The 19,985-nt window shown below is 47.5% G+C and overlaps 10 protein-coding genes across 10 annotated transcripts; 8 read left to right on the top strand and 2 right to left on the bottom strand.

Annotated features, from left to right (window-relative positions):
- Positions 1-1,019: 1,019 nt before the first annotated feature.
- Positions 1,020-3,240, top strand: PHATRDRAFT_44623 (predicted protein; the record flags this gene model as incomplete). Its single annotated transcript, XM_002178601.1, has 1 exon — positions 1,020-3,240. The coding sequence occupies exon 1, from the start codon at positions 1,420-1,422 to the stop codon at positions 3,238-3,240; it is 1,821 nt and encodes a 606-aa protein (XP_002178637.1). The 5' UTR covers positions 1,020-1,419.
- Positions 3,241-3,455: 215 nt separating this feature from the next.
- PHATRDRAFT_34093 (predicted protein) lies at positions 3,456-4,211 on the bottom strand (the record flags this gene model as incomplete). Its single annotated transcript, XM_002178322.1, has 1 exon — positions 3,456-4,211. One exon carries the CDS (start codon positions 4,209-4,211, stop codon positions 3,456-3,458), a length of 756 nt encoding a protein of 251 aa, XP_002178358.1.
- Positions 4,212-4,692: 481 nt separating this feature from the next.
- PHATRDRAFT_44622 (predicted protein) lies at positions 4,693-6,462 on the top strand. The gene is made up of 3 exons (XM_002178600.1): positions 4,693-5,956; positions 6,046-6,064; positions 6,147-6,462. The coding sequence occupies exons 1-3, from the start codon at positions 4,758-4,760 to the stop codon at positions 6,384-6,386; spliced, it is 1,458 nt and encodes a 485-aa protein (XP_002178636.1). The 5' UTR covers positions 4,693-4,757; the 3' UTR covers positions 6,387-6,462.
- A 933-nt stretch (positions 6,463-7,395) lies between these two features.
- PHATRDRAFT_34091 (predicted protein) lies at positions 7,396-8,102 on the top strand (the record flags this gene model as incomplete). The annotated part of the gene is made up of 2 exons (XM_002178599.1): positions 7,396-7,638; positions 7,866-8,102. The coding sequence occupies 2 exons, from the start codon at positions 7,396-7,398 to the stop codon at positions 8,100-8,102; spliced, it is 480 nt and encodes a 159-aa protein (XP_002178635.1).
- A 984-nt stretch (positions 8,103-9,086) lies between these two features.
- On the top strand, positions 9,087-10,340 carry PHATRDRAFT_10782 (predicted protein; the record flags this gene model as incomplete). Its single annotated transcript, XM_002178598.1, has 1 exon — positions 9,087-10,340. A coding segment is annotated over one exon (1,254 nt), but the record flags the coding sequence as incomplete, so codon positions are not given.
- Positions 10,341-10,917: 577 nt separating this feature from the next.
- On the top strand, positions 10,918-11,469 carry PHATRDRAFT_34088 (predicted protein; the record flags this gene model as incomplete). The annotated part of the gene is made up of 1 exon (XM_002178597.1): positions 10,918-11,469. The coding sequence occupies one exon, from the start codon at positions 10,918-10,920 to the stop codon at positions 11,467-11,469; it is 552 nt and encodes a 183-aa protein (XP_002178633.1).
- A 738-nt stretch (positions 11,470-12,207) lies between these two features.
- On the top strand, positions 12,208-14,351 carry PHATRDRAFT_44618 (2-isopropylmalate synthase; the record flags this gene model as incomplete). The annotated part of the gene is made up of 1 exon (XM_002178596.1): positions 12,208-14,351. Exon 1 carries the CDS (start codon positions 12,360-12,362, stop codon positions 14,349-14,351), a length of 1,992 nt encoding a protein of 663 aa, XP_002178632.1. The 5' UTR covers positions 12,208-12,359.
- Positions 14,352-14,727: 376 nt separating this feature from the next.
- On the top strand, positions 14,728-15,677 carry PHATRDRAFT_19152 (predicted protein). Its single transcript, XM_002178595.1, has 2 exons — positions 14,728-14,810; positions 15,040-15,677. Exons 1-2 carry the CDS (start codon positions 14,798-14,800, stop codon positions 15,498-15,500), a joined length of 474 nt encoding a protein of 157 aa, XP_002178631.1. The 5' UTR covers positions 14,728-14,797; the 3' UTR covers positions 15,501-15,677.
- A 780-nt stretch (positions 15,678-16,457) lies between these two features.
- PHATRDRAFT_34085 (predicted protein) lies at positions 16,458-17,996 on the top strand (the record flags this gene model as incomplete). The annotated part of the gene is made up of 1 exon (XM_002178594.1): positions 16,458-17,996. One exon carries the CDS (start codon positions 16,458-16,460, stop codon positions 17,994-17,996), a length of 1,539 nt encoding a protein of 512 aa, XP_002178630.1.
- A 286-nt stretch (positions 17,997-18,282) lies between these two features.
- On the bottom strand, positions 18,283-19,805 carry PHATRDRAFT_10902 (predicted protein; the record flags this gene model as incomplete). Its single annotated transcript, XM_002178321.1, has 2 exons — positions 18,283-19,204; positions 19,309-19,805. Coding segments are annotated over 2 exons (1,419 nt in total), but the record flags the coding sequence as incomplete, so codon positions are not given.
- Between the last annotated feature and the right edge of the window lie 180 nt (positions 19,806-19,985).

Here is a 19,985-nt window from a genome sequence, read left to right as displayed (position 1 = left end):
GTACTGGTACTCGTAGCATCGGTGTGAGTAGGATCAGTGTTGGCGGTATCGTGATACCGTGCTGTGAAAAATGCGCGTTGATCCGAAAGTGGCAAATGCGACGCCACGCCCTGCAGAGCTTGGGCGGCATTTTGACGAGTTTGCCATCGCGAGGAGAGTAAGGAATAATGCAAGCAACCGAGAATGTCCCAGAGTCTCAAGGGCGAGCAAGAAGAGGGATCTGCGGTCAATTCTGTCAGCTGCGAGGCCGCCAGAGCGGCGTGGGCAGCGGTTCCCTCCTGGATCAGTTTGAGCAAACGTAGAATGTGCGGAGTCAAGTGCTGATTTCTGTAAGCGTCGTCTGGTTCGGGCGAAAGAGCTTCGTTTCCTGCGGGCCCTTTACCAGCCATTGCATTGGAGGAAGAGCGAGATGCTTTGGATTCGACGAAAGTGATGGCAGCCGGTTTGCGATCCTCGTCGGCACCGGACTGTGAATCCGCATTTTTATCAGCAGGACCAGGACGACGGCTCCGGCGTTTCATAGCAAACGGATTCTAACCTGTTTGGATACGAGTCTGTGAAGAATCGAAGCGATACGGGCACGGATCGAGCGAATCATGGCGGAAAGGTAGAACTCCTATTGGATCGAGATGGGAACGAACCGAGGAAAAACGTGTCTCCCATGTGGCTGAGCCCTTGCCTGTGAGTAGGAATTTCCAAGGTTGAACATAACTGTGAACGTTTCCAGTTTCACGTTTTCCAACGGGAAACGGAGTCTGGCTCCGTCCGTTTTCATTCCGTCCCTTTCCGAGTTCCCGTTAAAACTGCTAGACCGACAGACGCCTTCCGTTCACTGTCTGATTTCAGTCCAGACCGTTCGTCGGAGACGGACGAACGGGTGCCGAGTCCGAGTACCACACTCACCCTCTCTCCGACTCGCGCGCGAGAGGGAAACTTCCACCGTCACCATGGCGGTCTCGCCATCCATTGTCGTTTCGTGTGTGATTCACAGTGCGATACCGTTCACTTTTTGGCCAAGTTCTAGAGATCTCGCGAAATTCGAATTCAGAATTCAGCTTCTCTCTCTTTGCTTTACCAGTGTCACCGGTATTCCTTTTCTTCTTTCGTAAAGGCTCTTTTACGGTACCGATCCGACGTTGACGTAGAGACAAAAAATGAACAGTTGGATGCGTTGCTGCCATTACCAGGATTACTACTAGATCCCTCTACTTTTCCAGTGTAACGAGCCATCCTCAATTTCTAGACGACCAATCTCCCTTGATAATTGCCGTGCACCGGCGCATCAGCGTAACGCAGACTCTGATCACTTGTTATCCTCCTCCTGTACAGATCAAGCCGTACTACGTTTCGACGGTTTACATTCGCATCTTTTATACTGCCTGCACTCTTTTACTCATATCCACACCCACACGCACAGTCATGTCGGCGGTTTCGTCTACTCGCGAGCGCCGCGCGACTGCTGGCAAGCGCATGAGCGCACTCGTGGGCCAGGCCTTGGACGATGACGCTGCGTTTTGGAATCACGACACCTGGGCCGACGAGCACGACGCATCTGGCAACGAGAGTTTCCGAGAATCGGACGAAGATTCGACGGCTCGCGTCGATGCTTTTGATTCCGATTTCGACGATAGCGAAAGTGATCACGAGCAGCAGGAACAGGCGGCGGGTGCGGAAGAAGAACGGGAATTGCAAAAAACGGAGCGCGGCAACAAAAAACGAAAACTGTTTGGTGCGGGGCAGTACGCGGATATCGCCAAGGCGGGTCGCGACCGTATGCCCAAAAAGAAGAAAGTCGGCAATCGCGTAGTGGGAGACGGTGTCAATGCTGGTATTGTTCTCAATGTACCGAACGCTCTCCCTCGCGGTCCAGCACAGTATTTCGTTGCTGGGGTTTCGAAACCAATACCCCCGACCACTATTAGTTCCCTCCAAGCGAAACAGTCCGCGGTCTTGGGCATTCGACCGAGGCGGGCTGGGCGGCCGTCTTCTCGTTTCCGAACTTCCCGGGGAGATTCAGCACCATCCATGACGATCAATGGTAAACCAGATGGGTCGAAAAAGCGGCAACCTAAACATAACTTTACGCAGGAAGAATTGCTTCTAGAAGCGGCGCTCGAAACGGAACCGGAAAACCACCGTTGGCTACTTTCACGCCAGCGAATCCAAGATCAGCAAGACCGTGATGCCGGTCCGAACGACCGAAGCCACAGACGAGGAGGACGGGTAATTGAGAGTTATGTCTCACGAAGAGGCGCCCCCAATACAATCACATTCCCCGAAATGGATTATGTACCAGAAATTTTGACGCAATCCTCTAGCGCGATGCTCGAACGGCTCCGGATACCGACCTTTTGTGTCGTTACGGGAGAGCGGGCCAAATATAAAGATCCACTGACTGGTTTAGAATATTCCAACGCTGCTGCATTTAAAGAGCTGCGACGGCGGCATGCTTCTGGTGAGCTGAAGCCACAGTCGTCCAAGCCCAAAACAAAGAAAACGTTGTCAAAAGCCATTTCCACGAAAGCAAATGTTGGTAAAGTTGCCAAACCGATCCCTTGTGGCGATGGAGTATCCACGGGAGCGAGCAACGCAAGCTCGGAGCATGGGCAAAATGGAGAGGGGTCTGTCCCTGCGAAACCAGCCGACTCAAGGAATACTTTAACAGAAAGAGCGAGCAAATTGAAGCGGGCAGCAACTGTGACATTGTACGGGACCTCTCCAATTTCGTCAGAATTGGACACAGCGGAAAGAGAGCAACCGGAAGAACCACATTTATCAACTACGCCACCGACAGACAAGTCACTTCCATTTTCCGACGATTCGAAAACACCGTCACTACCAGCTTCCATCGCGCCGAGAACAAATATTAAACTACTGACCAAAGGTGGCGATGCTGATGCTTCCACCGAAATACGAGAACCTTTGAAAAGTCCAAAAATAGTATCGTTCCATGTCCTTTCCGCTTCCAAATCGTCCGCCTTCGCGTCACAGAATCATACAATCTCTACGGCAATCAACTCACCAACGAGATCGGCCACTTCACCGCCTTCGGCTCCTCACACAACATCTTCCGCTCGCGGTTCTCCCGATATTTCAGGTCACCGTAGGGCTTCGCCCCGTCGACGTAAACCCAGCAGCAAGCTTTTGGAAACTGAATATACGCCTTTGGCCATTCCGAACTCATCCTCAGGGGAAGAAGTCGACAAGTCGTCGATACCTTTCGAAACGAACGCTTTGTAGAAAGACACCTACCTGCTACCTAATTATTCTTTAGCCGCTACAATATCATCGCGTCTAGTTGTTAGCTGCGGAAAGTATTGCGAAATGATTTTTCGCTCTTTCTCGTGAAGAGTTCTGCGGCGTTAAATTACATGGCAGCCTGAAAATCGGGACGCGTTTCGGTCTACGTAGCACTGTCATCCAACTCCAAAGCAGGACAAGCTTGAAGGGGGCTACTACGCGATTGCTGCGTTGATATTTTCTTCCTCCGTAGTCCACCAATGGCCGTCTCTAAAGTACACTTCACCGGACGTGACAGCTTTTTCTATTCCAGAAAGTTCATCCAACGACACACCTTCTGGTAATGACACCACCGTAATTGTTGCACTCGACATCGGTACAGAGCTATGAGCTACTGAATGAAACTGAACCCTGGCTTTGGTGGCAATATCCAAATCCAAAACCATCATTTGTACGGCGTCCAAGACTTCTAACACTTGCAAATCGTCGCCGCCCAAAAAGTTTATAACAATTTTATCAGCTTCCATCGCTGAGCCCACTCCCATCAGGGCATCCCGAACGGCATCGGATGGTGACTGGATCACGATTTTGTCAGTCGTCTCACCTGGTTCCCGGTAGTCTTCCTTCCCCCGACCCGTACCGACGATCTTGGCACCAATCTTGCTCAACACTTCTTGGACATACTTGTCTTCGACTTGGCTCAGTGAAGTGTAGCGAATTAAATCGGTAACAGTAGGTTCAGCCGAACCGGGATTGTGCTTGACGGTTCCGGTGATCTTAATGGCGGATTCGCTCGCTAAACGTACACCTCCTTGTCCAACATCAAAGTTGAAGTCGGCCTCTTCCGGCTTGATGACGGCGAACGTTCTCGTTGTCAAAACCCTGTGATCTCGTTTCGATCGGGTACAAAACGCCTCCGATGTTAGTGTGAGAAGTGCCAATCCTGGGAGCAAATTCCGTAAAAGAAGCATAGTTGTGATGGACGAATGTCAATTAATGAAGATTAAAGGCCACACCAGTCGAGAATGTGAGCGTGCGGCAAGGAGCGGAGGGGGATATGTACTCACTCGAATAGTAAATGATGTGAGGGTCCTAACCTGAAGTATTCGGCACGCTTACCGATTTGTCGTGTTCAAGATGCCATCCGCACTCGCAGTCCAAGTGGAACCATGCAATAGTAGTTCCGGGTATCGCACAGAAATGAACAGAAACTGCTGATTGACAGACCGTTCACATCAAAATCATGATGGCCATACCATACAGCAGGACCTTTGGTCATCTTTTTTCATTGGCGTAAAAAGTGTAAAATCTGTCTCAGCTCATATTGTATTTATAGCACTAGTGGAAGCTATTCATTTATACTTTTCTTTCTAGAAAAACCTGCTACCCATCCGACCCATCACAGAATTGTTGGATTTCCCCTCGACGAAAGTTGGATTGGCACTTGTGCATCAACTCGCAAATCCGTGTGTCCCTGTGAAAGCGTATTTTGGGAGAACTCAAGAAATAGCAATCACATGCGTCTTCTTACAGCCCTTGCGCATTCGATACTGATAGCAGCTGCGCCAGTCGTCTGGGGCTTCTCGACCTTGTCAATTTCCGGACGACAGAACTCACCAACCACGACAATTTGTCGGCTAGCCGTTGCCGTCCCACTTCACGAAGGCGCGCCGTTCACGAACGAAGAATCCAAAAAGAGGCACAAACCTTTACTCAATGAGGACCTATGGGTGCGTACTCTAGACTATGAAGGGTTTGGTCGAGAAGTGTCGGCTCTCGGTAAAGAACTAGCCTTACAGTCTGGCGACGATGATGTGGCACACCTCGAAAAGATTGTGTCCTGGCGCAACGTGGCAGCCATAGTCGGTATTGTTTCAATGGGGATGACACCCAACCCCATCACTATAATCGCACTCTCCACCTGGACGTTCGCTAGTTGGACCATGTTGGCGCATCACACATGCCACGGTGGGTACAATCGCATCGACGCCGGAGAGTTCCATAGCCGAGGGTTCGCTTTGGGTTCTGTTGGCCAGCGTGTCCGGGACTGGTGCGACTGGATGCTTCCCGAGGCTTGGAATATTGAGCACAACCGCTTGCATCACTACCGATTAAATGAGAAAAACGATCCCGATTTGGTGCAACGAAATTTGGCCTTTCTGCGTCAGGCTCAACTACCGATGCTTGCAAAATACGTGGTCCTTGCTGCTCTTTTCCCGGTGTGGAAGTGGTATTACTACGCACCAAACACATTCAAAGAGCTTGAGATCAACCGCCTCAACAGAGAAGGGAAAAGTCTGCCACTGTTATTTGAGCCGGAAGCGGCGATTACCATCGGGTCTCTGCTATGTCCACAGACGGCTTCCGAGCATGCTCTTAGGGACATTATGAAACCCATGGATTTTTTCGTCAGAGTTCTCTCCCCGTTTCTCGCTTCTCGCTTTATCATCCTACCGGCTCCTCTGCTCCTTATTCCTACCGTCGGACCTACTTTGTATGCTCACGCCATCGTCAACTTGATATTGGCCGAGCTTGTAACCAACGTACACTCCTTTGTTACGATTGTTACAAACCACGCTGGCAAAGATTTGTACACTTTTGATGACGCCGTCAAGCCCAAAACGCCCTCTTTTTACGTGCGCCAAGTTGTCGGCTCAGCCAATTTTGTAACTGGTAATGACCTTAACGACTTTTTCCATGGATGGCTCAACTATCAGTAAGTACGGCATCTCTTTGTCGATGGACGTGTACAACTTGTGCTGAAACTGATTCACACTACATCTCTTTTTCTGTGGAACGCTTTAGAATCGAACACCATGTTTGGGTACGTGCCAATCAAACGCAGTGTGCGATTTAAGTTGTCAAATGTTTTGGTGTGCTCATGGCGGTTTTTTGTATACCAACAGCCCGATCTTTCCATGCGACAGTACCAAATTGGTGCGCCCCGGCTAAAAGATATTTGTTTGAAGTACGGTGTACCATACGTGCAAGAGACTATTTGGGAACGGCTAAGAAAGACTACTGATATTATGGTAGGCAAGGCGACCATGCGTTCTTTTCCGACGGAATACGAAGCTGCTAAGGACAAATCGGGGAAAGACGGTTTAACTTGGAAGTCCAGCAACGGAGCAATCGAGGAAGATTAAAGCCTGATTCTTTTTATTTTCTTTTGTACCAGGTCTGTTAAATATAACCTTTAGCTTGTACAGGATATAGGCTCTGACTAATCTTCTTGCACTTCAAAATGTCGTGTAGACGCCGTTGCCCGAATCAAGGAACAGGGGACGAGGGGTTCAATTTCTCACTCTTCCACGTTGAGGCACAAGCTCTGGTTCGGCTTTGCGAATCAAACCCTCTGTAGCATCGCTTCAAAGTTGCAACTTCAACCAGCAGAGAAGAGCGTTGCAAGACAATCACGGGATTTGCCTATGGATGCTCGTGGGTTAGGAATTGCGAAGCCGGTCTCAAACTCCCCAAAACTACACTCACTCACTCACTGTCAATGATATTCTGCAGTCCTTGGCAAAATGCGTTGATATCAGCACAAGCAAACTGACTCATCTTTCATGTAAGAAGAGGAAGAAAGACTTGCTAACTAACAGCAAGATAACAACTTTCACGAGCCACTCTTTTTACTGATTACTAGATCTGTGAATATGCTGATTTGTCGAGCTTGTACCGGGAGCTCGGCCATTTTGCACAGTTGATCCTTCGAGAATCATTGCTCATTGTCAACGCGGATGACCTCTGAAATCGCATGAGCAGAATTGGTACCAGCATTGGAAGTATGGAAACATTAACAATCAACTGCACAAACTGAGAGACAAATTGACTGACAAAGTGTGAGCTTCAGAATCTGCCAACTTTTACATTAGATAGAAAACGCACGATTTTGAAATACATATCTTTCAAATGTCTTACACAGTCAGTTGAAAAAAGAGTGCGAAACGTCTCGTGGTAAGTTGTGCCATTCGTCCAGTTCACTTTTCAACTCATCGTTCACGATCCTTCGAACAAGAAAAAATAATACTTTATCTGACAGTGAGCGTCTTCCAATTAAATTCTAGATCTACACTTTTTCATATGATACTACCAGTGCTGCAAACTGCAGGAGCAGTAGTAACAGCTACGCTCGCTCTCTCCTCTGGGCTGAACATGTACCAAACCTTTCAAGTATCACGAGGAATGAACGATGAAAACGACTTGGCTTTCCGGCTATGCATCGAAGAAAGAATGCCCTCATCTCGCAGATTGCAAGTCGCTTTGGATGAAATAGTGGGTCTAAGCCGTTCGGATGCTCTAAAGTGCTTCAAAACATCGTGCCGGGCGCCGCTTAGCCTCTCTGAAATTGGGGGAGAATGGGACGGCATCCTTCTCGACAACAACGGCATCATAATGGTACGAATATGCTACGATCCCTACGTGCGTTCATTCATTCTCACGGACTTTTCTTTTTTCTATACAAGACAGAACTTTCTAGATTTCTGACAAATGTCCTGTTTGGCCGACGCAAAAAATGGAATGGAAAAATCTTCGGCCCAAATACAAAAGGGATCAACCGCTTTTACTCGAACAAACATTCTGATCACCTAGAAACTGCACACAATTTTGACTTCATCATCCAGCCATCATCCCTGGTTCCAAATGTCACATCGGTTGGCTTACGTTACAGTGACTACCAGAATTTTTTGTCTCCGTGGTATTCGATGCGAGACGAAGTTAGACTCCTTGAGCTCCCATCGCCTGTTGAATTCGAAATTATGATCGGCTTTGGATGCATGAAGTGGTCAGGCGGCTTTCTGAACGGAGCCCCTTTCTGTTTGTACCGAGAGAAGGAAATAGTGCCCCAGCTGCCAAAATAAACAAGCAAATCGCTTCCAAACCTTTGACAGGAGAGGCGGTGCCAGCGCTTTGAAGGTAACAAAGGCATACTCTCACTGTCAATTAGAGTTCTGACCTTGCGCTCTCGGTAGCGCAGCATTTGTATGCATCGAATGACGGTCTGATTTTGATTGCCCAGAACGACATATAGCAGTCTGTACGGTAGGTTTTATTAGGCATTTCTACAAATGGAGGGGCTGACTTGTTAGCTTGCCCTTTTTCCCAGCGTCCTAGCTAGCTACTCTGTCATCAGCATATTTGATCCTTTAAGGATGAAAGATACCGGCATCAACTTTCACCGAGAAGCAACCATGTGATTTGGGGCTTTCATGCCGTCCGTCCGTGCCCGTCTCCCAGGTTCAGAGCCAGCCAGCCAACCGTATGTTTCTCCATTTTTCTTGAGACAAACACTCCATTCGGGACAAATCCACTTGGATAATTTCTTGCTTTGCTATTATTTCTTTCCCTCCTTTCTTACCATGGCAGTCGAAACCGTTCTTAAAGCTGCAAAAAAGTCGCTGAAGCAGCAAGACTCTGGCCAAATGAAACTGAAGGAGCTGGCTAAGACAGTCATCGATAAGGTATCAGATGAAAATGTGACTGTCAAAATGATCAAAGCATGGATTCTGGAAAGCAGCAAATTTGTGGTAGACGGAAAGTTCGTCAGACTATCGCGCAAGAGATCTGTCTCTCTGAAAATACCAACGGAGGGAAACATGACAGCTGTAAGTACAAAGAAAGCCAAAAAAAGCGACGATTCAAAGGTCGAAGTGGGCGGCGCCGCAAACTGGCGAACGAAAAACAAGATTGTTATCATGCACTCAACAGACGACGAAACAGGCCAACAAACCACACGGTCGTTGAATGCAGACACTCTACTCTTCCCTTATACTTCCTTCGAAAGCGCGGATTGCAAGAAAGCCATCGGGGCCGCTCTTTTGAATCAATGCACCAAGGCCAACGGATTTGATAAACCGTCGCCAATTCAGGCTCAATCCTGGCCCATTCTGACGCAACTTAATAATGGTCGTAAGCGTGATATCGTTGGAATCGCTGAAACTGGGTCGGGAAAGACACTTGCATTCGCTCTACCTGCGTTGTCGGCGATGTCAGAAGATACGTCGACACGAAAACGACGATTGCCTCGCATGCTGGTTCTGGCACCCACACGAGAACTTGCCATGCAGTCGGATGAAGTTCTGAAAGAATTTGGCGCCGTCGTTAGCATCAAATCGTTGGTCGTTTATGGGGGCGTTCCCAAGTACGAACAGAAAAACGAACTCAAAAAGGGAGTCGATTGTGTCGTGGCCACCCCAGGCAGAATCAAGGATTTAATTCAGGAACGTGCTTGCGATTTAAGCGCCGTTGACTATTTGGTGCTTGACGAGGCTGATCGTATGCTTGATATGGGATTTGAAGAAGATGTTCGCTTTATTATCTCCAACTGCAAATCCAAGGAACAAGGTCGACAAACGGCAATGTTTTCGGCGACTTGGCCTGCTGCGATCCAAAAAATAGCCATGGATTACATGGTTGACCCAATCCGCGTGTATGTTGGCTTTGAATCAATAGTTGGTAGCAATGGTGGAGGAGTTGACGATTCGCTTTCCGCCAATAAACGTGTAACGCAGATTGTCGAAGTGGTTGAAGATAGAGCGCGGGATGCCCGCCTTCGTGACATATTGCGCAAGGTACATATGAAACGAGATAACCGTGTTTTGGTCTTCGGCCTATACAAGAAAGAGGCCGAGCGCTTGGAATACTCTTTAAGAAAAGACGGCTGGGATTGCTGCTCGATCCACGGCAACAAAACTCAGGTTGCTCGAACGGCAGCACTAGCACAGTTCAAGGACGGTAGCTGTCCGCTCTTAATCGCAACCGATGTCGCCGCTCGAGGTTTGGATATCCCGAATGTAGAGGCTGTCATCAACTTCACTTTTCCGTTAACGATTGAAGACTATGTTCATCGCATTGGACGAACGGGACGCGCAGGGAAAACGGGGGTCAGCTATACCTTTTTTCAGCCCGGCGACAAATCGCACGCTGGCGAGCTTCAGCAGGTAATGAAGCAAGCTGGTCAAGAAATTCCAGAAGATCTCATGAAGTTTGGCAGTACAATCAAGAAAAAAGAGCACAAGTTGTACGGGAATTTTGGACCATCTGGAGGTATGGCAATGAAAAAGGCGGTGAAGATAACATTCAACTCGGACGAAGAATAGCTCATGAACAAAGGAATAGATAGCAATGTATACAGGGAAATTCTGCGAAATTGTCAATTGACTGTGAATAATATTACTCTCTCGTGGCCAGGCTGTGCACGAAGACTAACAAAGCACTTGTCGAGGAAGTCTACGTATTGACTTTCATTTACTCGAGAGTCATACATTGGCAAAAGATCTCTTCGCCAGAAATATACCGTTTATGTTAGAGGAGCTTGTTTCTCTAGATAGAGGGAGATGCATCATTCGGTATAATGTAAACATATGTCTCAAGATGTACTGTTCTTCGGTAAGGTAGCTTCTCCGCTTATCCATAGCAAAAAATCGTAGCGAGCTACGCGCGAAATGGCATACTTTGTCCTGATAGAACATGAAACGATTTTTGAATTTGACACCGACAACAGCACATGTTTATCGTTCCCTTTTCTTTAGGTTTGTCTCTGATTCGAATGCAATCCTCGAGCAAATCTGAATCACGACAAGGAAACGGATCTCTGTATGAAGACGTCGCAGATTTTCTAAAAATCACCCCAGCAAGTATACGCAAACGAAAAGCAAGCTTGCCGACCCTTCCGAAATGAACGCTCAAAGTCGGGCTTTACTCTCCTTCGTCCTGATTCAGTTGATGATTATTGTACCTTGCTTTGCCTTTTCCGTTCGATATCGTTCAGCCAACGCAAACGATGTGCTTGTGGCACGGAAGATTCTATTCCAGGAAGCAATGAACCCACTTTCCGTGACGCAAAATCACCTAGTTGTAGCTTTTGATCAAGACAGGGATGGTGAAGATACGCTACTAGGATTTGGTCAAATACGACCCGTGGACGAGCGCTTTGCGGAGCTTGCGTCGCTATTTGTACATCCAGACTGGCGTGGTCAGGGAATCGGGACTGCGTTGGTGTTCGAACTGCTCCAACGTCACGACCAATGTTCAAATCCGGACACCGACGTTTGTCTTTTGACACTCAGGTCTACATCCCAATTTTACAAATTGCATGGATTCATGACGATCGAAGAAAGTGAAGTCAAGATCAACTTGCCGCCCGCCCTTCGATTCGAGTTTGCTGCTGGGTCTCTCTTGTCAACATTTTTGGGAAATGAGCTGGTGTGTATGATTCGGCAAAGGTAGCGCTTCTCCAAGGAAACACTATCCTTCCACTCTTCATCTCCTCATCTTGTATTATTGAACATGCCATGGAAATGTGAGAATCACCTAACTTGCAGCGTTCTCGACTACAAATGTGTCATAGATCTCAGAAACAGAGGGTAAAAGACGGCGAGAGAGGGACAGCACCCATCCACCGCGCACCGCAAAACAAGGTCTTTTTTTGTTAAAGAAGCCGAACGCGCAGCAGGAGTGGCGATTGGTATGACGATACTACATTTGCGTTTGTTACTATTAAGTTGTTTTTCCCCTTGATGGCAAACGTCATAGTTGATACTACAGTAGAGTGTCCCGACAGTAAAAATATGCGATCTCGAGGGTTCCTGCAGCTTGCTTACAGTTGGCAGACTTTTTTCAAGGGACTCTGCAGAGGGTTGCCAAATATTTAGTTGAAAAGTAAGAGTAGGTGACCACCTATTCTTGTCAATATCGGAAGATAAAAAAGTTATTGACTGTGAAAGGTAGAGCGACCTCTACGACTAACTGTAAATGTGATATCCGCTAACAAAATGACGTCATCCACTGAATGTCTGTCTGTCCACAGCTTAAACAATGAGTACTTTCCCCGAAGCCACGAAACTCTGCGTGTCCGAATGCTTCGTGTTTCACCTTCGCGATCTAGTAGCCAGCCTGTGAGAACGATAAAAGCATGGTCCCAACGATCGACGCACCGCTCTGTTTTACATTATCTTCGTATGTGAGCTCTTTGCAATCACGCATTTCAGCTTGCCACAATCCATCGAAAAAACACGTCCGGTAGCAAAAGCTAGTTTCTAATATACGAATTCAAATCTTTCAGAGCCTTTCTTAATTGAACATTGTCCTTGCCATATTCCTAAAACAGAACGTTCGTCATGAAGTTCATATTGACCGCTTCCATAGTAGTCACTGTTTGGCTAGCTTCCTCTCCGAAAACTATATCAGCGTTTACGCCCATCAATCTCCGAAACGGTGCTCTCAAAGCAAGCAAAGTCCGTTCCTCACAAAGCCCAACTATTCGTCGCAATGGCCTCGCTGCAATGCCCGAAGACGCCAACAATGAGCTCGACACACACATTGTCTTAAAGCAACGACAACCTCGTCCTGCATACATCCCTGGGAAAATTGATGATCCTGATTATGTTAGGATTTTCGACACCACTCTGCGGGACGGGGAACAAAGTCCGGGAGCAACCTTGACTTCGGCGGAGAAGCTTGAGATTGCTCAAATGCTCGCAAAACTTGGCGTTGACGTTATCGAAGCTGGTTTTCCCATTGCCTCGCCAGACGACTTCAACGCCGTCAAACAAATTGCGGACATTGTCGGTAACGATGTTTTCGAGGATGGGTACGTTCCTGTGATCTGTGGATTGTCCCGTGCTAACCAGAAGGATATTCAGACTGCCTGGGACGCTGTCAAAGGCGCAAAATTGCCCCGAGTCCATACGTTCATTGCAACCTCCCAAATTCACATGGAAACCAAGCTCAACAAGACGCCCGATCAAGTTGTGGAAATTGCCGTGGAAGCTGTCAAATTTGCGAAAAGTTTGGGCTGCAATGACATTGAATTTTCTCCCGAAGATGCTGGTCGATCTGACCCAGTCTTTCTGTACCGCATCTTGTCCGAAGTTATCGTTGCGGGCGCGACAACGCTCAACATTCCCGATACTACAGGCTGGAACATGCCGTGGGAATTTGGCGATTTAATCAAGCAATTGCGCGAAAACGTCAAGGGCGCCGAAAATGTTGTTTTTAGTACGCACTGTCAGAACGATTTGGGTCTTGCCACAGCGAACTCTTTATCAGGTGCTTTGAACGGTGCTCGCCAGCTAGAATGTACGATCAATGGAATCGGAGAACGTGCTGGAAACGCATCTTTGGAAGAAATTGTGATGTCTTTGGCCCTCAAGGGTGCGACCAAATTCTCCGGGGGACCGGGTACGGGGAAACTTTTCACAGCCGTAAACCCAGTCTATATCACACCTACGTCCAAGATGGTTTCCGAATATACAGGAATGGCATGTCAACCTCACAAGGCTATCGTCGGGGCAAACGCATTTCAACATGAGTCAGGAATTCATCAAGATGGTATGATCAAAAACAAGAGTACCTACGAAATCATGACACCGGAGAGTATTGGATTGATGCGTGGTGAATCGCAGTCAGGTGCTGGTATCGTGCTTGGCAAGCACTCGGGTCGCAACGCTGTCGGAACACGCCTTCGTGAATTGGGCTACGACTTGGATACGGAAAAGCTTAATGCGGTCTTTGTGCGTTTCAAGCAAGTTGCCGAACGCAAAAAGGGCGGCTTGGAAGACGAAGATCTGGAAGCGTTGGTATCGGACCAGGCGGGTCTTTCCAACCTTCTTTGGGAAGTGACAGGCTTACAAGTAGCAACAGGCTTGTCAGGAATTCCAACGGCCACCGTCAAAATGCTTGGCCCCGATGGTTTGGAAAGATATGTTGCTTGTACTGGTACTGGACCAGTGGATGCCGTTTACAAGGCTATCGACCAAATTATGGGTGTTTCGGTTCGCTTAGAAGCCTATCAGCTGAACTCCGTTACAGAAGGCATTGAAGCTATGGCCACAACACGAGTGGTCATTGCCCCATTGGAAGGAGGTCCGAATGATTCCATTTCAATTCATTCGCAAACAGGTGTCAGTCGAAATCGCAAGTTCTCTGGATCGGGATCGGACACAGACATTATAACTTCCTCAGCTCGTGCGTACGTTTCGGCCTTGAATAAGCTCCTGAAATGGAATGCCCGCAGTCGAGAACAGGCACGTGAAGAAAAGACGAATGGGAGCGGAGTCGGGGATGCCGAACTAGCAGGAAACATGGAAGTCGCCGAAGTATCTCAATAAGTAAGAGGAAATAATAGACCGCCTTTGTATCTGGTTGACTACGCTGCACTAGGGGAACTCGCTGAATCACTGTAACGGGATGTGGACCCATTTCTTGGCGTGAGAGTACTTTGGATCTGTCCGAAAGTTAGACTCGTGCCTTTTTTTCAAAATGCATCTGACAGGGAATACGCAGATTACCTTGTCTAACCATTTCACGTTAATAAGGTAAGCATAGTGACAACGATTTTGATTCATAGTTCACAGAATGCGGGTTATACTGTAAGGCAATTTAAGGACGGGCCAGGAAAGATAGGGTCAGGGTATGTAGATTTCTTACCGCCTTACTAACTTTATTTCACAAACCTTCTACGTTGATTCTGTTAGAACTGCTGCTTACCCTTCATCACCGGACAAGCTTGTTGTTGTGCTGCTGTTTTTGTAGGAACAACTTAATTGGAAGCAAGATGGTGATCAACAGTGAGTTTCTAAGTGTGGAAAGTGCGGAGCGTAGTTGTACGAAAGGATGTCCTTTGAAAGTGCCGTTGACAGAACTCGCCGCGAGGCGCCGGCTTAACTTGGAACGTCGACCTCTTTCTGTGGGCTCCCGATTGCCGATATCGTCTGGAACGCTTTATGTATATCACGCTTCCGCTTACGAGCATATTGATTGAGGCTAACCGAATTCACCCTATCTTTTTCACCGCAGCCGAGCTTTGTGCTCTTTCTGAGTACCGTATCTACCCCGGAAACGGAAAACTCATGATCCGTCGTGATGGAAAGCCTATCTGGCTCGGAAGCTCCAAGGCTTTCAGTTTGACAGTTCAACGCAAAAAGGCCGCTAAGCTCGTCTGGACTCAGGCTTGGCGACGCTTGCACAAGAAAGGCTTGTCGGAGACTACCACCAAGAAACGTAGTCGCCGTGCTGGAAAGGTACAACGAGCAGTCGTTGGTGCTTCTCTGGAAGACATTAAAAAAAAGACAGCACAGAAAAGCGAGCTTCGTACCGCCGCTCGTGAATCTGCTTTGAAGGAATTAAAAGACCGTAAGGTAGCCAACAAGGCGAAGACGGGTTCCAAGGTTGCTAAGAAGGCTACCCAAAGCCAGACATTTCAGAAGGTTCCCAAGCACATGGGTGGAAAGGGAAAGCGCGGTGGAACTCAGCGTTAAAATCATAGGCAATGTTTGGTACACAATAAATTTGACGTAGTTCATTATGTGCTGCAATACTGAATACTTGCCAGGAGTGACAGGATTCTAGCTCCTGAGGAGCGCTTACAGTGGAATTACACACATGACTTGTACCGACAGCCAACTAACTATAATAAGAAGCAATGCGGACTTGGTAGGATCCTTTCATCAATTCAAACATTCACTATCAATCAAAAATTACAAATTTTACTTGCTTGCAGTCAGCATATATTTGTCAACGCATTGGGTTCTTTCATAGTCAAATAGAAATGTCACGAGAATAGCTCCCGGGCCCGTCAAGTTCTTAATTCTGTAACTTGTCCTTGCCACTCCATTTGCACTTGACGTATCACTTGTCGCTCTCAACACAGCATTACACAATGGCACTCTACAGAGCATTGGTTAATGTAAATTATTGAAAGGCAAAACATAGCCCTTCTTGACTGTGAGTCCCACCATCGCTACGAGTCACTTACATGTAAAATATCTGTCCTTCCATCGAGGGCACGGAATTCTGAAACGAAAACAATCTTGTTGGGCTCGGTAGTCCGTTACGCAAAAACGCTTCTATCAATTCAATTAGGATTGGTCTTGGTTTGGAGCTGCCCGACGCGCTCAAAAATTGACTGGGTATGGGTACACTTTCTCTCTGTCGAAATATTTTGTACAGTCATTTTGGTTCTTGGGTATGCTTATTGGAGATGATCAGTTGATGCGCGACGGATTGAGCCCAAACAATTTACATCATAGAGATATGCACTTTGGAAAAGACCCTCTGCGGTCATCTGCAAATCCCACAAGCTTTTTGCTCTCGAACCTTCACAATCTTACCCGAGTTGCTATCGTTGCTAGCAGCCTTTCCCATTGATTGCCAACATTTTGATCCTGACAACCCATAGATTCGCTCTGTTAAACCAACAGCAACAGCAAGCAAATATGACGATTGAAAACGAATACGAATCGGACTCGGAGTTCAGTGAAGATGCCTCTGAAAACGAGGAAGACGTTAAGATGCGTGCTCTACTTGCAGAATGGGATGACAAGGACATGTCCAAGGATGACCTCTACGTAGACTCCGATGAGGATGAAGAAGAAGATGACTCAGCAATTGCCAAGAGAAAAGCGCTTCTAAAGAATACTCAGGCTACCGATGATTCCGATTCAGACCAGTGCGAAGCGGAGGCTTTCGTTGACGAAAGTTCCGATTTGGCAGATGCACGAGCGGCTGAAGACTCCGAAGTTGAAGAAGAAGTAGTTGAAGAAATCGAAGAAGTTGAAGAAGATGAGGAGGAAGACGAGGAAGACGAGGAAGACGAGGAAGAGGAGGAAGAGGAGGAGGAAGAAGAAGTAGCAAACGATTTCGGGGGAAAAGACGGAGATGGGTCTGAATGCGAAGAGGAAGGCCAGGAATCTGTCGTTGATGACACAAAAAGCGTAGATACAATTTCTATCGGCGATGACAACGAGAATGCCATTGTTGATCAGCTCAAGAAGAAGCCGAAGAAAAAACGCGAGAAGAAACCTCGGAAGAAGCTCACTGAGTCAGCTGAAGAAGATACAGAGGAAGACGCAGCTATGAAAGAGCTTTTGAAAACTTGGGACGCAGATATGGGTGTTAAGGATGAGGATGACGGTGACGACGACAGCGACGACGATAGTGAAGCTAGTGAGCGTGAAGTCTTCTTGGAAGAAAATGTCATTGACCACATTGTACTTGCTGCATCCGATTTGGAAGACGCCATTAGCCAATTTGAAAGAAAGACCGGAATGAAGCCTGTGATTGCTGGAACCATCAAGGGTCTGGGCATCAAGTGTGCCCGTGTTTCCTTTACCGACGCTACTTATATTGAAATTATCGCCCCGGACCCGAAAGGACCTGGGCCCATCGGCGAGCTTATCAAGAATAAGAAAATTGATGATCTCACGCCTTTCCACTTTGCTATCCGAACGAGCCGTGCAGAAGCTCTAAAAGAAGAAGTGACTAAATGGGGCTACACACCGGATCACATTACAATGTTTGGGGCAAAACCTGACGGTACACCACGGAAATGGGAGATGCTCTACCTATATGGTCACAAGATTGGTGGCATTTGTCCATTTTTTATCAACTGGGCGAACTCAGATCATCCATGTGCGACTCTTCCAGTTGTGGGAAAGCTAAAAAAGGTCTACGTTCGGGCACCTGAGAATGATCCAATGCACCAGCTTCTAGCACATGTTGGCGTCAAGGGACTTGAAATTGAAGTTGGCAAACCCAAGTTTTCTTGCAAGTTTGCGAGTCCAGAAGGAAGCGTCAAGTTCTCTTCCGACAAATGCGTTGGGTTCAAATTCCCAGGGTTTGAAGCAGACGTTGGTTCTATCCCTGGAGATAACGGTGAACAAGATGCTGAAGTTGTCTTCGAAGATCCCAAGCTTCCCGAGCTGCTTCCAGTGGAGGATATAGAATACGATGATATCCCAGAGGCAGCGTATTGAACTCCTTTGGCTCTTTCAACAGTATGTAACGACCATCATCTGATGGTAAACTTGGAAATTATTGAATTAGTCTAATTATATTTGCATATCGTTCAGTGTAAGTCAGTTGTGCCATAGTTCATTCAACGGCGTGTACGTGCGTCAAGGAGGTCGTGAAATTTAGGTTTCTCGAAAACTCCGAAGCAAGATGAAGGTGCAAACGTCGATGGAATACACTGTCAACAATCGCCTAGCGATTCCACCACAATTCGCTAGCGTCCAGATCCCGGTCGCTCTCGATCTTCTTCATGTATATTTTGCTGTTTCGCTTGTAATTATACGTTGCTTGTCGTGAAGGTGGCAAGCGATCAACTCCAACTTCATCAAATCCTCGCTCAACAAACCATTCCATTGTTTGCGTGCTCAGCACAAAGATCGAACTGCAGCTGTTTACCAAACACAGCCGTTCTAGGTAACCCAACATGGCATCTCCTCGTCCTCGACTTCTGTAGCCTTGATTGACAACCAAACAACCAATTTCAGCAAATCCATTCTCAAATATCTTTAGTTGTCCGGAGGCTACAATGTGATTGTCTCGAGTAAACACGTAGTACGATTCAACGTCCTTTTCCAAAACTGATTTGGGACGATCAATCAAGGTACCCATCTGGATCAAAGGTGAGATCAAATCGTGAATAGCAGCCACATCATGGACATTCGCTCGCCGAATACCGTCATACAAATCGCCCGAAATCAACAAGCCCGAACCGTCTCGCGTGTACAGTTCTTGCAAAAGAGCTCCATGCTTGGGTGATATAATGTGGGCCCTTTTCACCCCCATCTCCAAGGCTTGGACAGACCATCCAATTTTGAGCAGCATGTCCAACGCAGCCTTGTCCATTTCGTGCAGTTCATCATCAAGCTGTACAAAACCTTTTTTGTGAATAGTGACACCCGAGTACTCAAGCAAATTGTTCGCGTCCGACATGCGGAGGCTCTGGATCTTTTTACCGTGCTGTGTGTGTCGCAGTTCCATTTCTTGTTCGGTGAAGTAAATGACTTTACTCGCTTCGAGTGCCCCAGCAACGGAGGCGGCCAAGGCCTCCGAATTTACGTTGAACACTTCACCCGATGGGCTAACTCCTAGGGTAGTCATCAAACAAATATCTCGATTGTTGTGCTTTTGCCGAATCCATTCCACTTCGACGCGGCGAACAAACCCTGTATACCTACAAAAAGTTCCCCAGCGAAGATTAGTATAATTGATCAATCATATAGTCCAATCACAAGCACCGGCGCTCCCATACAATCTGACTTTTCCAAAAAAACCTACTTGAAATCAACTCCGTCTAGAATGCCGAACGGCTGTGCCGAATAAAAATTCCCCGAAACGACGTTGCCATCGTAGTACCCTTGTCCGGTGGATCCGACACCGGGAGCATTCCCCATCCCTCCACCCTGCATCCGCAAGGAGCGTGCTAATTGCCGTTCCACTTCGAATCGAACGTAGCCAGCTTCTTCCTTGACGATGCGCAGTGTTTTTTCATCCGTGACGCGCAAACCGTGGCGACTCTGTAAATTTTCCTCCAGCGATGAATCTGACTGGTGTTGGGCAACGCGTTTGGCGATCTGATGCCGGCAACCGACAACTAGGACAATTTTCATACCCAGCAGCCAGGTCAGGGCAATGTCGTTCATGAGATCCCGAAAGACGTTGTTGCCGGGTTGGTCGAGGAGACCTCCGGGAATATGGTAGACGGCCAGAGTATTGCGATGATTGGCAATATAGTTGGCGGATCCACGAAACATGGATACGAATGGGAGCCGCTTTAGGGCTTCTTCCGTGGGAGGGCCGAATTCTTCTTCCGACGGCGGCACGGTGTCAATGTTAATGCAGGACGGATCAACAGCTAATAAGCTGGACGCATCAAAGGTTGAATAACCCTTGGGTTTTTGCGCTTCAAAGGTGACATTTTGAGGCGACAGCGTGGATTCTTTAGTCGTGGACGA

The sequence above is a fragment of the Phaeodactylum tricornutum genome, chromosome 4, assembly GCF_000150955.2.
Source record: "Phaeodactylum tricornutum CCAP 1055/1 chromosome 4, whole genome shotgun sequence".
NCBI lineage: Eukaryota > Bacillariophyta > Bacillariophyceae > Surirellales > Neidiaceae > Phaeodactylum > Phaeodactylum tricornutum.
Note: the sequence above shows the minus strand (reverse complement) of the source record. Positions and strands in the feature narration are given on the sequence as shown.